The following is a 17,927-nucleotide window of genomic DNA, read 5'->3' on the forward strand; positions in this document are numbered from 1 at the left end:
ATGGCCTCAGACTAGTTCCCGTAGCAGCTTTTTACCTTGCAGCTGCCCAGCAAGAATAAAGACTTCATGGAGCTTTTGCTACAGTAATTGCTGATGTATGAACAGCCTGGCCAGTTGAGTGAGCAGTGTCTGCCTCCCTCTTGGCACACAGTGTGTAGGAAGTTTGACTGAACACAGCCAGCTTTCTTGGCAAGCGTTCTGGACAAGCCAGCAAAGCCACCCCAAACAAGTCAGCCCTGCCATAGCCTCATCTTGAGGTACGTTGTCAGTTTACGGATTTGAGGTTACTAAGATGTTGTTTCAGGACATGCCCTAAAAGCTGTCCTGATTTGTGTTTTCTAGACTTTCTTCATGAGATAAAGCACAACAGGCCTTTGTTAAAGTAACAAAAACCAGAAGCTAAATGATGGAGCAAGCAAAGATTTTGGTTTGGGGAGTCCAGAGGTCTGACTGAGAAGCAAGGAGCTCATGCAAAGCTGTTGGATGCCACAGCAGCCTGTGCTGCTTCCAGGCAGTTTTGAACCATAGGGTGCTTTTGTGGGCCTGCATCTCCTCCAAGGGCTGGAGGTTGCTCTTCCGTGCTCAAAGCAGAGGACAACAACAGCACACAACCCCCAAAGCCGTTGCTAACTCACGCTACTCATGAGCCAGGCGTATGCACAGCTATCCTAGAAAGAATAAGCACAGGGAAAATGGAGGAAATGGGTGCTGCGGATGGTGTAATTCACAAAAAAGATTGCTTCTTTAACATCCAGGTCAGTGTGATTCAAGGTGCTTTTTGATGTGATTAGTGCACAGAGGCAGCAATTGCACAGGGGGTGAAATGAAATAATAGAAACATGTTCGGCTCCTTTGCTTCTATATAAAGGCATATATGAAGGCAAATGATGCAGTAACAATACTACTTTAACAACAGCCACTCTAGATGACAACAGTATAGTACTGAATTAGAGAAAAGATTGATTCTTTTGCCATTAGCACTGGTTTTATTACCATGCAATGCCACGATTCACAAGCAAAAAGAGAATCAGGCCATTTTGTGCTCATTAATGGCAGCTCTTGGCACAAGCTCTGTATTCCTGCTAGCCTAAGATTCCCGGAAGTAATTTTACATTAATTTTCATCTTGCAGGAAGAAGAACCCAGTTGCTTAAGGGCTTACCTGCAACAAGCACTGTTGAAGAAAATGCAGCAGCTGGTGTTTCAGTTTATACCTTTAATGTAACTGTTTCTCCATTGTCTTCTGAAGGTGTTGCAATACTTCCTACCATAGTAAATTCAAATCCACTTACAGAGGCTTTTGATATTGAATCAAAAGGAGATCTCGAATACAGGGTGAGTTTTGTGTTTAGTCTGAGCAATGTTCAGTCATGTAGGCTGATGTTTCTTGGATTACTGAGCACTGACACCGCACTGTCTCATCTTTTAATCAGAAAAGAGTTGCAAATGCAGACTGTGGTAGTATTTGGACATGCTGTAATAGATATGACAGATGAATAGCAATAGTGATTATAATTTTTAATTGCATCTAGGCAAAAACCACCTATCACAATAATTCCATTTATTCCGTGGTAGAAAAAATGTGATTTTTGGAAAATAGGAAGTGAAGAAGGACATACAGGACCTGCTTCTCTTTTGAGGATTTGTCCATGGTTTTTCAACTTAATTTATATGAAGTCACTGTGAATTTACAGTGGCTTAGTTAAACCACATGCAGCTTCTGTTTGGCCACTCTCACCTAAAATTAAAATGAATTTGAGTCACATCCAAAATAAAGCAAGCTGAGTCAGATCAAAGTCATACCTAACTCTGAACGAAGGCTGTGGCACATGAGGAAGTTATCTTGAGGTAAGAAGTTATCGCACTTCCACACATCTGTGATCTATTTCTACCTATTGTGTGCTCTTATGCTATGGCAAATGCAAAGCAATTTCTATTACTTCAGGCTAATTTTCATTGCTGGATAAATTGGCAAGTATTAACTCACATTTGTCACTGGCAATGAGCATTCAGATGCATGATAACTTGACATCCCATTGTAACTCGCTTGTACATCTGAGCCTGAACAGTGACACTGTCTTTAAAAGTTATGGAGAGACACTGGGTAGAGTCTTAAAAAGTTAATTTGAATGCATTTTTCTGAGTGTTTCCAAGGAAGTTCAGGTTTTCACAGAACTGATACAAGGGCTTTGCTCGTGCTTCTGGGAGAAATTTTGGGGAAAGACTGTGAGCCCAGGAGGTTGCGGCTCTTTGATTTGACCTGCCTGTGGGGAGCTGCTGCTGTTCCCGTGCTCCCACCTCCCAGCAGAGTACAAAGCTCAGTTGTGCCAGCACTGCTGGTTCTTTAGCCTCTCCCCAGTCAGATCAATGAAATGGTCAAAAAACTCTCAAAAAAGCCCCCTTTCACCTGTGAAGCATAGGATGGGGCTGCACAAACAGCTGCACTGTGTCAGCTGAGGGGTTGCAACAGGCAGAAGGAAATGGATACATCCCCTAAGCTGGTTTGGCTGACAGAGAATTCATAATGTGGGACTCCCTTTGTAGGCTGTTTTTGGGCATTTTGAAATAAAGCTATTCCTTCTGCTGCAAAACATAGCCCTTTTTTATACCTGCTTGCTCCTGTCCCATGCCATCTCTATGCTGTGCAGCAGAAACATTTTATGTTGCGGCTTGTTGAGTGGGACTGAGAAATTAATCTGGAGGAAAAATAACCCTGCAAATAGATAAAAAGTCTCTTCTTGATTTTTTTCATGGTGGGGATGATGGAGAAATTCTTATTTTAGCACAATGCAGAGAGTGACACAAGGATGAAAATGAATGGCCAAGAAAGGTGTAGGCTGGAGACTGCTTCTTCCAAAGTGCCAGTTTATATTCATTTCATACCAGACCCCATTGCCAGAACAGCCTGTAAGCCTTTGTATGTCTTGCTTGAACTGTAGCTGTTTTCAGGGTTTCATAACTCACTCGAGGGACTGGAACAAAGAGATTGGGCCAGTGAATATCAGTCATGAGAAAATCATAAAGCAAGCTGCATACGAATTCTGCAAACTAGCAGTTGAGTGCTGATTACAACTCATAAGGCAAGGATAAATACATGAGTGTTCTTTGTTCATTTATTTGATGAGCATTGCTACTTTTATTTATGCTCTGTTGTAGCAGATCTGTACAATATTTTGCAAAAGTGATGTGATCCAAAATGAGATACCTCAGCTCTACCTACTGCCATTAAATCTTTGCTAAGATATAGGAAAAGGCAGTATTTCATGTATGAATTACAGGGTTTGCAGATTAGCTAAGTACCTGTTAGCACAGGCTCTTCTGTATTTATGAAGCACATTTACTCCTGTTGCAGTAAGCCAAGGCAATATCACATTTCTGGATATGTTTTGAGATTTCTGAGAAAGTCAGTTTCTGAGATCTGCACCCTGTCCATTCCCCCTCGCCTTACTCTTGTTTGAAGAATCCCGTGGATGAAGAATCACATGGAAGATGTGTTGAATGCATGAAAACATACTGCTGCCTGAAACTACCTTGATGCTGTTAGTGATGCCGACTCTGCATCCCAGGAGTGAAGGGGGGAGCAGGGAGTAGTGAAATTCTCAGGTGGAACAAGGGGTAGACAGCTATGGGGTGACTCTAGCCCCCCTTTCACAAAATCTGCAGCTGCTTCAAGTGTGTACAGTGCTGCCTTTATCAGTAAGCATTGCTCCTACCTGGAGGAGGGGTGAACTCTGGCTCGCAGCCTACGCCAGTGGCAAGCTGTTCTCAAAAGCAACCTAGAAAGAGACCATCTAGATTTACATCTTCATTTGCAGGATCTCTATAAAGGAGGGTGAAGATGTGTATTTAGGCAGTCTGGCTGTAGCTACACCACCAATGAAAATATTCGGCTCTGAACTGGAGGGGTAGTCCCCAGAGCACATCATTTCTACTTAGAATTGGGCAGTTTCTCATTTTGAGTTCATTGCATCTGTTTACTGTATTGTATCCAGCAAACATTCATTTTGGAAAGCAACCTTCCTGCTGGTGTTACAAGCTTTTGTAGAATGTTTTTTCTGAGTTAGCATCACTTTTATGGGAAGCTTCTATTTGTACAATATAGGAGAGAGGGAGACGGTCCAGGACACAGTTGTTTTCTCCTGCAGTATTGTAACAAAAAGATCCGCAAGGTTCCAGAGAGCAGCTGTTTTACATACCAGAAGGCATAAAACATTTGTGCTTCTGTTCACTCTCCTCCAACTGTCTTTGTTAATTGGCTCTATTTTGGCTTCTGTCTTCTAATTGTGCTGACATCACTTTTGTATTTGTCCTCCGGCCACAGCATCTCATCTAAAATCAAGGATTTATTTCATCATTCTCCTCCTGCATCTTCTCCAGGCTCCTCCATTCTGCAGTATTGTGAATACAGTGACAAGTTCCTTGTCACACACACTTGTGAGCCCCGACTCTTCTCCTTCTCCAGTCCCACAGCACCCCGTTACTCTGTTCAAGCTTCACAGTTTTTTAGTTTTTACACAGCAAATTTAAGTGTCACCTTCAGTGAAGATTGAGGCATACAACTTCCAGCATCTTACTGTTGCTCTGGACTCATCCTAAATCGAAATGAATGTATTTAGTGTTTTTTCATGGAATGTCAGTCTTGTGATTGTACATATTCTGTGTTAAGAGGCAGTATGCAGAGCTGGAAGCCTTTAAAAAAAAACCCAAAGCAAATGTTTGCCTTATCAATCTTGCAAACTTAAGGCCTGTTATTTTTTTAATTAGTTCAACATTTTCACCAAGCAGTTCTGGTCCCTCTCTCATACAGTGTGCTCCTGCAGCTCCCTTCTTCCTGTGGTTTCCTGCAAGTCTTCTCCCAGACACAGCTTATAGAAGGAAGGGGCTGGTACCTGCTAGACTACACCGTCTCCTGGCCCCACACTCTTTATTGCAAGTAAAAGGTCTTCCTCCTTGTGCTCCTGACTCACAGAAATAGTGAAGCTGCCCTTGTGTCCTGCAGGGCTTCCTCCCAGTTTTCAGTCTCGTCACACCTCGACTGCTCCTGGAGCTTGGTGTGGAAAGGTGAAGACTTGGCACAGACAAGTACTTGCGAGATGTAGTCCTGACCTTGAAGGGAAAGCATTGCCTGTGAGGCAGGACAGCTCCTTCCAGGCATTCTCCTCCTCAAACTGTCCCTCACACAAGAGCTCCGTGAGTTGCTCCAGGAAGCCACAACATTTTGGTCTCTACTCTGTTTTTGTCACATTTCTGTCACTGCCAAGAAATGTGCCAGCAAGTAGATGATCTAAAATACTCACTGCTTACTGATGCAAAGTGTCCCTTTACTTGTATTCACTCATATAGACTATAACTTATATCTCTTGCATGAGGTGCTAATAATAATTTTTTTCTTTTCAGGTTGTTACTACTGGAAACCCTGTCCTAGATTATGAAACTATGCCAAAGAGCTTTGATTTACAGATTTTTGTTGAAGATACAACTGGGAGATCTGACCTTAATATACTGACTGTCCAAGTAACAGATAAAAATGAACGTCCTGTATTTCGAGGAAATATGGCAATTCAAAGTAAGATAATGGTGGTATTCGAAAAGAACAATACTTGAAAAGATGACATCAGATTAAAAAAAAAACTATAGCTGCATACAGTGCCTGTAGCTAAAGTGGTCTAAGCATTTTCCTTTAGGAAAATAAGGGAGGAACAGGATACTGTTTTTCTCAGTGCTTTATTTTACACAAGTATTTGGTATGCTTCATTTCTGGAAGTGCCCTTTTAGTTTTCTTGAAGTGTGACCAGAAATGATTTAACCATTTTGAAGCACCTGAAGAATTAGAAGAAAAAAAAGTTTTTTATATCAATAAAGATATATGTTCTTTTTTTGATGAGATGAATACCAACTAGAGGTATGTATTAGAAACTTGAAGTTTGGTGGGTTTATAACCATTGAGTATGAGTACATGTTTCAGTAGTTTGTTGACAACTGGACTGGAGAAGCCAGGTAAATTTAAATAAGTGTATAATGTGTATGTGCAAGAATTTCTGAGGGAAAATGATAAAAACATTGCTCTGCCAATGTTTTACACCTGTATATTGTATTTGCACCTGCACATGAGAAATTAAGTGGAAAATCAGTTTGAAGAGTGAGAACTCACAGATTGTGATCTATGGTGCTGCAAATGAAAGAGGCAAGAGTTCTGCCTCCTGCATGGGGCAGATGGTGTTACCAAGGTTTACTTTCAGACCACGGGCAAAGGTGCAACAGGGAGGAGTGTGCAGTAGCATCAGGAATGAGGCTGGAGCGTCTGGAGCCCAGCTGTTGTCAGTGCAGGCTTTGCATGCCATGCAGTACTTAATAACGAGTGACAATGCCATCAATAAAAAGGATAGGAAATAATTGTCATACTCTCTGAGCAATCTTATCTTGTTCATTTAGTAAAGAGAGGGACCTGGAAAAATTGTACCATGAGGCAACAGAGGACAGTGATGTATTTATTATGTGTTCACACACAGACACAACAGTTCAGGTCGTGAGTAAAAATATGCTCTTATTATTTCATGAGGTACTGAGAGCCTGTCTGAAATCTTGATATTCTAACAGCAATTTAGCAATTAGCAAATAATTAGCAATTTTCTGTATGGAAAAGCATTCAATAATTCAAAATTCAATTTTTTAAAACCTGAAAATATCAAACTGTCATCCATTTGTGGCAGGTATTTGGAGCTGGCTGCTGAACCCCCCAGATGTGGACTAGCAGCAGTGTTATGTAGGCTGCGACTCGCAGCCCTTGGAGTGGTCAGCAGTGCAGCGTGGCTGCAGTCTTGACTTTGCCTGCTGCAGAGGGCAGGGTTTGTCTGCCTGGACAGGTTCAGACCAGGTCCTCTCCAATTCAGCCCGCTTCACTAATGCCTCCTAAGCACATTAATGTTCCTGCTTCCATACAATACTGAGTTTGTAAAGCAAATTAGCTTCCCCTAGGGAAGAGGCTGTGTCATCTTCTCAGTATAGCTGGTGTCTTGCATATCATGGGTGCTGCTGGAATCTAATAATAATTAAATGTGACACTTCAGGGGATCGGCACAGCATGAAACACACTACGTGGGAGCTTGTTACAAATAAGTGCATCAGCTTAACTCTCAGCTAGAGCTGCCATAAATTGGTGAGCACAGATGTCTGATCTGTCTAACTGTGTGGCTTTAGTTAACAGTACCAGCTACAATTAGACACTAATTGCACATTCGCTGGTTATGAAAAAGCATCTCCCTCTCATTAAACTTTATATTCATATTGTTGTCCTCTGGGAACAACTCATTACGCTGCTCTGGGATTCCCACTGCTCTGATGAGAAGCAGCAGTCAGCAGGGGTCACAGTGGAAATTAATAGTCCAGAAACAGCAGGTCCAGCAGACACAAAAGGACATAAAGCAAATAACGTGATCTAAAGATCTGTTGTTCTGTTAATTGCTCTACCCAAGGAGGGAGAAGACTCTTGCCAGTGGCCTAGTATGGGATAGCCCAGCTGTGAGAATGTCTGTCATGGAAAGAAATACACCTTGCACTGCATTAGCACCCATAATAAGGCAAAAATTTAAGTCAATCCAGTATTTATTTACCTCGCAGGTGTAAAGGAAAAGCAGAAATGAAGAGGAAAGGCTCTGAGCTCTCCTGGCAGGGGACAGGGGGTGGACAGGGAGGGGATGGTGATGGGGACATAGCACAGGGCTATGTTGTCCCCATCTGCATAGTAAAGAAAGACACAGGTGTAGCCCAAATGCATCATTTTACTCCATAGCCTTTGAGCAGCTCAAGTACATATACAGCTATATGTAAAGATCAGTCTTTCTCCTGAAGGCACCATTTGTATTGCAACTCGCAGTGATGGTTGCCTGTTTACAGATATGCAATTGATTTCTTTTTATCTTTTGAGTATTTGTGCTCTTTGTGATGATTTTGGAATTACACTTGTGAAGTGAGAAGACGCAGCAGGCAGTAATAAGTCTGGTCAACTTTAGTGTATCAGTATGTTTGCTGCTGTGTCCTTTATTCTTACCTAATTAACATTGAGTACACTTATATCCATGCAGCTGTAACGATCTATGTCTTGGAAGGAACACCTCCGGAATGCATTTACCAAGTTGATGCAGCTGATCCTGAAAATGCTGAACTCAAAGTAAGTTGTATTAAAGAGAAAAAATTCCATAGATGATATAATCCACTGTATCTGAAATGGTAATTGCCAGCATCTTTCGACAACCTCCTTCGACAACCTCCTTTCTTATCAGGAACACAGGAAAAGGTTTAGTCAGGAAAAAAGAAGCATTTTCAATAATAACTAAGAAAACCCAGCCTCAGTGTTTGGACACAAATTGTATTTTGAGTTCTTAGCCCTCCAAAATTAAGGGATATTGAAGGCAGAGGTACAGTAGAAATTGTGTCACCTCTTTTAAAAAAAAATGGCTTGCAAAACATTTCTTGTAGATGAGAATGACTAAAAGTAAATAAAATTTTTAACCTTCTGTATCACAATGTAAATTCTTTTAAGTGAGACAGTGAGGAAATCACTTACAAGGCAACTGATTCTCAGCTTTTTGACAATCCCAGGGCAAACTGTGACCTTCAGTTAAGAAAATGTGTTAGCTGATCTGAAAATACTCTTGGCATCAGCAAAAAAATCTGGAAAGTGATAAGTTTGTTTGCAGACAGGGGAAAAGTAACTTACCTAAGAATTGTGTTGTAGCTTTGCTTTATTGGCTTTGGCTTTATTAAAGACAGCACATTCAAGAACCAAACCTGAAGATGCTACTTCAATGTATAGCATTATTCAAGAGAGCGATTGGCTTGAAGTATGTCCTCAGGCTTTGCCCCGTCAAACCACCACACCTGAGCTGGTGAGGAGGGAAGCAGAGGCCTGGGGGTTTAGCTCTGCTTTGTTTCTGAAAGCCATGGCAGTGACTTCCACACACCTTCTAACCCCTGATGAATCTTAGGCATAATAAGAAGCTGTGAATATAGAAATGCTGGGCAACAGGTAAAATAATAATCCAGAGGGGGAATTTAGAAAGGTCAACTGGCAAAAGATTGTTAAAAGAATTGTGATCACCTAGCTGCTTTTTTTTAAATCAATTTCAATTAAATCTGTCATTGCAGGAGGCAAGTTGTTTCACTCAGCTCTCTGTACCTCCTGTTTTTTTCCCAGAAGGTAACACTAGAGCAGTAGCATCCCCTGGAAGATCTGCTGGGTGGATTTTGCAGATTACTTGTGTAGTGCACGACCCTCTGATGTTGCATACTTCAGAGTTTATGGGTATTATTAGCACCTGCACTAGCAAAGGAGATGTCCTCGAGGGCTTATTGGTGATGGCTTGGCAAGTGGAAGATAGCAGGGAGGACGTGGTGGGTATGTGGTAGCTACTTCATGGCCACAGGGAGCAGGGTGCTGCCTTTCTCCCTGCTGTGTACAGTGGTGGGGTGCTCAGCTGCCCCCTCCCACACCCGTGCACTGGTGTGGTTCCCATTTGTGTCGTGCAATGCACAAAGCGGCTGCTGCTACATGCGGCCGCTGAGCAGCCATGTTGACACTGGGCTGTTGTGAACACCCTTCAGCCTCCCACCCTCATGGACTCCATGAAAGTCCACCCTCCCCTCCTTGCCCTCTCCCATCACCTGGACCCTCAGACTTCTTTGCCTCCTCCACAGCCCTTATGTCCCCCAAATCCAGCCTCACCCCTTCTTCTCTCTCTTCTCCTTTGTGCTTGTACTCCGCTGCTGCCACAAAGCTGATTTTTGCCTATGGCGCTGTGGCTCATTTTGCCTGTGGCTGCCTGGCCTCTGTGTTAAATTCTCATTGCAGACCTGGAGTTCACAGAGGCAGAGAATAGTGTGGGCTTTAATGTAGTTCAGTGCCTGTGACTCTCCACTGGCTGGCACGCAAAGCACGTATGACCGTGTTTGAGCTGCTTCGGCTTAGATGATCAGGGCTTGTGCCGGCATCTGTGTGTCAGCATGTTTCATTACGCAAAGTTTGAGGCAAATGCTGTACTATAACTTTGCCCGTTCTACAAGGCAAGGAATGAATGGAGGGATGTTTAAAGATATGAAGACTAATTCCTTGCTCTCTTCATTTCAGTATTCACTGCTCCCTGCACCAGTGCCATTCTTGGTCTTGGAAAGCGGAGCCATTTTTACCACAAAAGAATTTGATTATGAGAAAGATCCACATTGGTGAGAATGTATTTTATTCACGTGGTTTATTTGCTTACAGTAAGGAGAGAAATCTTTTCCTACATAGCCACAGAATGATGCTTGGTTTGTTTTCTTATTTAACAGCTACTTTTTAAATATAACAGTGACAGATCCAGATGGACTCAACTCGACTAAAACAGTGAATATAAATATAATTAACATCAATGATGAAAGACCTTACTTTACCACGTGAGTGAAAAACTTCCATTGTACTCAAAATGTAGATGTTTTCCCAGCTTTACTGCTTTGGCACCATTGGAGGGTGTAACATAAGGGCAAGTAAATATAACAACAAAATACTACTGAAACCAGTATTTTAATTTTGTTATGATTCGTGTTCTTTTACTGGAAAGCTTTGCCCTCATTTCCCTCTTTATTCTTATTTATATTCTTCATAGTTTCAAGTTTTCCAGGCTCTGTCTTCATGCTAAGAACAGCCCAACAAGCTTGTTGTACTTGTTAGCATTTAGAGAGGTTAAAGTTATGCAAAGACCTTTGGACAAGTTCAGACACGGAGATGAACTTTACCCTCTGTGAATAGAATCATATAGCATTTACCCCTCATGCAGATGTGCATTTCGCCATAATGATGTTTATTCATGCAGAGATGTCTAGACGTAAAAAGGTCTCACTTTTGATCTGTCTTCCTCTTCTTCCCAGACGCAGTTGTAAACAATCCTGGTGATCTTTGAAACATTGTCTTCTCTTATTGTCTCATAAGCAGGAAATTGTGTCATAACACACAAGTCAGAAATAGCTTTTGAAGACTAATGGAGTTTTAGTTGGAATCAGGAATATTGTTGAAAATTTGAAAAAAATGGGAAAGAATATACATGTGCCACCAGCAGGCTGTTTTGCAGTGGAAAGCATGATGGACGATTGTTTCTGAAGCAGGAGCTTGACAATTATTACAGTTGATCTGATTCTGTTGTTGATTTATCTTTGTCACTTGCATGAGACACTGACTGGCCTCAAGACACTCTCTTTATGTCTCCTGATCCTGAGGCTTTACAAAGTCCGTGCTGAGAACGTTTATGATGGCTGCTCTCCTGCCATCTGTGCAAAGGAGAAGACAGTGTGGCACCTGGGCCATGCCAAGAGGTTTCCAGCCACTTGTTTGGAGCAATCTTCTAGGTGTTTTGTGGAGCCAGAGCAGTACATGGCTCCTAGGCTGCGGCCAAGGATCTGGACCTTGCTGAGTAAAGGGGTGGAGAATATGAGGAAACAGAAGAATGAAATGTTAGAAACAGACATGGATTTTTTGTTGTTGTTGGTACTTATTTAATACTTGAACCTCATGTCTGCAATAATCAATAAGGTTAACAGCTTGCTCCACATTACTGTACTGCTACAAGCAGGAGGAATCCTCTTCCCAGTGCCAATTGTTGCACATCATTGTGTTCTAGACTGATTATTTCCTCCAAACTGTTGTTCGAATTAGTGAAAGCTGCAGTGACTTGAGCATCCGTAGCACCTGAAGTCTAAGACTCAGTTCTCATATGGCACAAATAAGGCCTGGTATTTGTTTGAATCTTGTCCCTTTTAGATTGACACTACAGACCAAAAAGAGCAGCTCAGTTTGCAAAGAACTTTAGATTAAGTTACACTTCACGACCTGTCCTCAGTATGCACATGTATGGCCTCTCTCCTGCTAAAATATGAGCTGTATTCTGGGGCTACGTACTTTCTGACACTGTAATAATTAGTACTGGGATGGGAGCTGGAGAAACTTGACGAGTTAGCAAACCTTCTTTATTTTCTCCCGATCAAAGCTGTCAAGAACAGAGTTTCAAAGGGTCTTTTTAATTGTTCCCATAGTATATGCAAGCACATCTGGTTTTGGTGTTCATAACACTACATTGGTATTCAGCCTTTTGAAATTCTGGCTGTTAAAATCAATGGAAAACTTGTGGAGTCAGGAAAACAAAGGAGGAGACAAGAAAACAAACATATGCTTCCTTCGCAATTACATTGCAGTGTCTAAAAGGTCTGCTTGAACCATCCTGTAAAAAGCCACTGGCAGGTGGCAAACAGATGGACGACAGGACACAGCCCAGATGTAGCTGCGTAGGAAGCGGCCCCCAACTCATCCCCAGATGTACTAGTACTCGGTGCTACGAGGATGTGCTCGATAACATCCCGCTTCTTCCAGAGATCTGGTGGGGACAGGACAATGGCCCGTGCAGGGTGCCGGAGAGCTGGTAGGGCTGGGAAAGTGGAGCGGTGGTGAGTTTGCTGTCCACAGAGAGGTCAGAGTTGTGGTCCCTGTGGGCATAGGGATTTCCCTACTTTGAGCCAAAACCAGTTAGAGCTGTCCCTCCCATATTCCCCAGTAATCAGAAAGGCATTTTAGGGTGGCGTTTTTGGTAGCAGTGAAGGAGATCTGTTGCTATTTGTTTTGTTTCTGAGTGACTCTGGAAGCAACAGGAGAACAAGGAAGAAAGAGATCCAATGCCAAGAGTGAGATAGAAACTTAATAAATACAGTGATTCCACAGCCTTCACAAACTCCTTGTTTACTTCTGGCTCTAAGTTAGGTGTTTTTACTGGGAAGACCCTATGTGATTTCTCTCCTGTATGCTTTCCGCTTTTCATATGAGCTGACAAAACAGTTGGAGATACTGTGTCTTCTTAACCATTTTTAAAATTGTGAGTGGAGACCTGGAGGCATGAGATCCTCTGTTCTGTCTCTGCAATTCTCTGCTCCAATTGCTAAGTGCCCCATGATGTTGGTTTTCAGAGGACAACAATGGGCTCATGTTTTCCTATGCTGGGAACTATAGACTAGTCAGTTAGCTAAGTGGTGGCATAGAAGGTTTAAAATGTGCAAAAACCATTCAGTCTTGAAACATACTCCTGCTTTTCTGGACTCTGGAGTATCTTCAGCTCTCTTTGATTTCTAGAAGCAGGAGATGTTTGTGTGTGTTTCAGCAGTATAAATCACCTTTCATAAATTCCTTGCACAATTTTTGTGTGCTTGCCCATGCCTGCTTTTGCATGTGGTTCAAGTACCATAATTGCATACCTGAGTACCCATGTGAACATGCAACTGCAACCATTATAAGCAATCCTGCACAATTGCCTGCCAGACTGTAGCTGGGCTATAAAACTCACTTAATTAATGGGAAATTTGGGAGCACTGGCATACCAAACAGCAGCAGTAAAGAACTATTTTCTCTATGTAAAATGAATCAGACAGATGTTGCTGGGAGTTTGGAGCATGTCCATCTGTTGGGCACCCACAGGAGTGCTCCTCCCTGCCTCCACCTACTGCAGGGTCAACTCAGCTTTTTAGTAATACTGTTGTCCCCCCAAAGCCTCCACCATTCATTCCAAAAGATGATTAATTACATTACTGCTTCTATTTTTGTTCTTCTCTTGCACAATGAAGGAACTAAAGCACGCGGCTTTACAAGCTGGTGGCTCTGAAGGGAGATGGACTGCATGACTTAACAGCCCCTTCCATCTTCAGCTTCCATGATTCTATGAAAGTCAAATTGTTTTTACTGTGAAAAAGTTGCAGGGGAATGACACTTATTTGTGTGGCCGTCATGCTTTATGACCACATACCAGTTCAGCTATTGCTACACGTCCAGCTGGCAGAACCAGTGACTGGGATATTTACCCTGACATGCAAATAGCCGTCTCTCAGTCCAGCGTGGCTATGGCTCTGCTGCTGCAATTGGCTGCTCAACTAAGTCCGTAATCAGCTGCCCTTGCAAACACAGATGTGTACTTTGCTGAATTTTGTTTTATCTTGTAGAAAACAAAGAATCTACAGGATTCCAGAGGAGCAAAGCCCTGGCACTGTTGTTGCCAATATAACAGCTAAAGATCCTGATGATGAAGACTCTCCCAGCAGACTTTTCTACAGCATCCAGTCTTCTGACAGATATTTCTCCATAAATCCATGTAAGACAAACAAAAATGTGCCTTCTGAGACCCCAAAAAAGAGAACAGAGTAGCTACTTTGAAAAAAATGTTTTTGCCTTGGTTTTAAATTGACTTACTTTACTCTGTGGCTACCCCTAGAAATAAGAAATGCTCAGTGCATTATTAGGGTCAAATTCTTTGGTCAGCTGAAGATACCTTGATATCCTGAAGAAAGCAGACCAAAGGTGACTTCTTGACAAATACTGACTTACAGCTGGAGGGTGATGGTCCCTTGGGTGGAAGTAAGATTAGCTGCCTTCTTTTTAATCTCTGAGGACTGCAGTGAGCCTTCTGGGGCTCTTGAAACAGCTGCACATAGACCATAATGTCCTCTCTCCTGCCTGAAATCTCCTCTAGCATTGAGGTGCACAGCAAATCTGCACCTCAGCTTCATTGCTCAATTCATGACCCTCCTCAGGCAAGGCCATCCAAAAGAGTCCTCTCTCCCATGCTGGTTCTATCTCCTCATGCTCTCTGGGGTGCATACACCAGTGCCCTGAGGTTTTTGCTCCAGGGCTGTCATTCAGTGACTGCTTTGCTTCTCCTCTGCTATTGTTTTAGAACTGCTTATCATCACAGCTGTAAGAGGTGCCACACAACACAGTGCTGTGAGGGATCAGGATGACCCTTAAGTGCTTTGGATTCCCTATGCCCTTTCGCTGTGTGTTGCCACCCTGCCCCTCAATTACACTCCAAAAGGCAGAGGATGTATACACCATTCCTTTACCTCTTTGGTGCTCTGGGAATAGTATTTTGCTGTGCCATAAAAACCTTCTGTTTTTGAACAGAAGCTAACAGAAGTGAAAAAAAAAATTAAGTGAATGGCTGACCAGAGCACTTGGCACAATCTGGCACAGCTAAGAGCAGCTCTGTTGATGTGTGAGTAGATTTAGAGGTGCTGAAGGAAGCTTGCACGATAACAGTAGAAAGTGAAGCGGCCTTACTAGCTAGAGGGCAAGGACAGCACAGGCGTTAGCAGCTCATTGTCCTTGATGCTCTGTGAGTGCACTCAGCTCTGAACTTGCAGTAGCACTTCGAAATCTAACCACTTTCCAAGCCCTCTGCTGAGGCCACCCTATGGTGTATTTTTGAGCAATGGGTATCTATTCATTAAAGTCTTATGCAGAACTTTCAGAACCGTTTCGTATCATTTTAAAAATAACTAAATCAGCCATGATTTGCATGGAATAGAAGACTTTTTATTCTGCTACCTCTCTGCTGATCTGCCCTGTCCTCTTGCATGTACGCCGTAAGTGTTTTTTACTTCCCCCCCATGGTGAACATCTAACTTCTGGCTGCTTTCTGTCCAGCGACTGGAGTGCTGCAGGTGACTGGGAGAATCAATCGAGATGCTCTTCCACTGCGGCTCCATCCTAACATCTCATTGATAGTCCGGGTGGAGGACAGTCCCAGCAGTAGTCACGCCAGCGAAATGGAGATCACAATCATTGTTGATGATATCAATGACAACCCACCAGAATGCAATCCTTCTACCTTCAGGTACTGAGGCTCTTCACTGCCTTAGTGCTGCCTTGTTGCCCCAGACCAATGTGCAGCCTAAGGCACATCAGTTAGGGTCCCCAGGCCTACAGCTAGAGGTTCAAATGGACATTTATCATTAGCTGTTAAAGGTTAGCATTCACTCTAAGTGTCTTAGGGCATGAATCTCAATTCCCTGGCATGTTCCAACTGGAAATTTGGACTAAAAATATCTGTGTATAGTCAGATAATTTATTTATCTTCCTTTCAGATACCAAAATGCTTAGGATATCAGAGCCATGTGTTATAGAGTTACTTTTCTGACTTATACAGATCCAGGATTCTCCTTTCTTCATGCTAAACTGTGGGGAATCATTCACCAGGGAAAGCTTGCCAGTCAGTTCTGGAGTTTTATTTTAAACTTCCTGATCTTCTCTCCCTGGTGACCTGCATGGTTTTTGTCTAATGCAATCCGTAAGGTCTTCAGAGTCCAGATCACCTCTTGTTATAGGTGTCCTCTGTGCGTAGTAACTTAGTCATGGACTTTGCTATGGCTATGAATGCTCTGAGGCCTTTGTGATGATTAGGTAGTTTATATTTGCAGATGAGGACATAACATCAACTCCATTTTACATATGAAGTGTGTCATAGAAAGACTGAAGTCAAAATTGTTCATCTGAAGTGTTTGATGTGCCTGGGCTCTGATCTTTCAGGGTACATGGCATTGCATAGTGCAGTTCTTCAGGTGCACTTATGGTAGTTTGACGGTCCTGCAGATAAAAATCCAGCATCTCAGCCGAAGAACCTATGCAATGAGGAATTCCCAGTTAGTGGGTATCTTTAAATTGCTTCCTTACTATCTAATAGAAATGTCTTGCATTGAAATCACATACTTTTACATACTGGACAGAAGAGAATCCAATTCTTCAGAGCGCTGCTTAGTTACAACATCCATGACAATAACACAACAGTCTCTTTGTTATCTAGTGAGCTTAAATTTTGATCTGAAGGAGGCAAAAATCTTCAGGGAAAAAATGCAGTCAAATAAAGAACTAATCTTATAGGGATTGCACAAGAGAACAAAATCAGGGCTTAATGGTATTTCAGTTGGTTCTTCATTTTCTTGTATTTAATTCTCTTGATTAAAAAAAATTAAATCAACACCCTCTGCCCCCAGTTCCATCACATGCATCACAGGGACCCTCACGATCAACAGCAGGGCCAGAAATGCTAGTTTCACAAAACAGGAGAATGGTCCAGCTATTAGTTAAGGAGAAAAGAACGAACTTCTCATGAGGAGAACATTATAACATACTGAATAAATGAGTGTTGTAAAGATGGTTTAAAATACTAATTATTAATTGAACTAAACTTGAAAATTAAGATCTTGTGGCAGCTTCTGAAGTTTAGCTGAGTTCAGTTTTATGGTTTGGATCTGGCTAAATGTTTATATCCTGCCCTTTGTAGAGGGCTATTGTCCACCACAGTGTATGGATCAGATTCCAGGTTGCTTCATTAACTGTTGCCTATTTAGATCTAGGATTTCACTTAGAAAATAAATAGAAGTCAATGTTTTGGCATGTAATATATGAAAAGTTCAACAGAAGAAATAAGTTTCTCTGATGGGAAATGTGTTTGTTTTAAACAGGATAGAGGCAAATGAAAATACGATTGCTGGGACATTTCTTCTTGATCTTAGAAATTACTGTAAAGATATTGATGTTGATCCATCAAACAATCAATTTAATTTCACTGGATTATCTGGTTTTGGAAGCAATAACTTCGCTCTGGAGTCCACTGTGTCTGGAAGACTTGTGGTCAGTTGTTTGTGGCTTTATGTTAGATTGTCCTATTTCAGAAGTCAGCTTACAAAATATTGTCTGTACAAGAAAAAAAGAATTACTGTAATTCATGTCACAGTGGGTATGATGTGGAGAATGACTGTTTTGACTAGATGTGAACTACATATCCTTTGATAGGATGCTTTCTATGGATTCTACAGAATTTGGTGAACAGAGAACTGTTTTAAATAAATGTGCTAGATATGTTTGAAAAAAACCCCAACTTTTTAAGGGACTGTGAAGCACCAACTTTTATATGGATAAACAGAGCAAATTGGTGCCATTTCATACCCATTTATTCATGACAGACTGTGGAAGATCCTTGCTATTCAGCATGAAGAAATGAAATACTTGAGAAATCCCACACTCAGTAACTACTTCCCAGCTTCATTGGTCAGAGTTGTAAAACTACTTGGAGTGGTAAATTTTCACAAAAA

At 42.0% G+C, this 17,927-nt stretch overlaps 1 protein-coding gene across 1 annotated transcript in view; it reads left to right on the forward strand.

Annotated features, from left to right (window-relative positions):
- CDHR3 (cadherin related family member 3) overlaps positions 1–17,927 on the forward strand; it is a 32,237-nt gene that overhangs the window by 695 nt on the left and 13,615 nt on the right. Inside the window, exons 2-9 of the mRNA XM_075026699.1 lie at positions 1,132–1,334; positions 5,397–5,565; positions 8,081–8,166; positions 10,123–10,217; positions 10,323–10,427; positions 14,001–14,149; positions 15,481–15,670; positions 17,298–17,466. Coding sequence (XP_074882800.1) covers positions 1,132–1,334; positions 5,397–5,565; positions 8,081–8,166; positions 10,123–10,217; positions 10,323–10,427; positions 14,001–14,149; positions 15,481–15,670; positions 17,298–17,466 — 1,166 coding nt within the window. The remainder of the gene's footprint in view (positions 1–1,131; positions 1,335–5,396; positions 5,566–8,080; positions 8,167–10,122; positions 10,218–10,322; positions 10,428–14,000; positions 14,150–15,480; positions 15,671–17,297; positions 17,467–17,927) is intronic.

The sequence above is a fragment of the Buteo buteo genome, chromosome 4 (assembly GCF_964188355.1).
Source record: "Buteo buteo chromosome 4, bButBut1.hap1.1, whole genome shotgun sequence".
Lineage (NCBI taxonomy): Eukaryota > Metazoa > Chordata > Aves > Accipitriformes > Accipitridae > Buteo > Buteo buteo.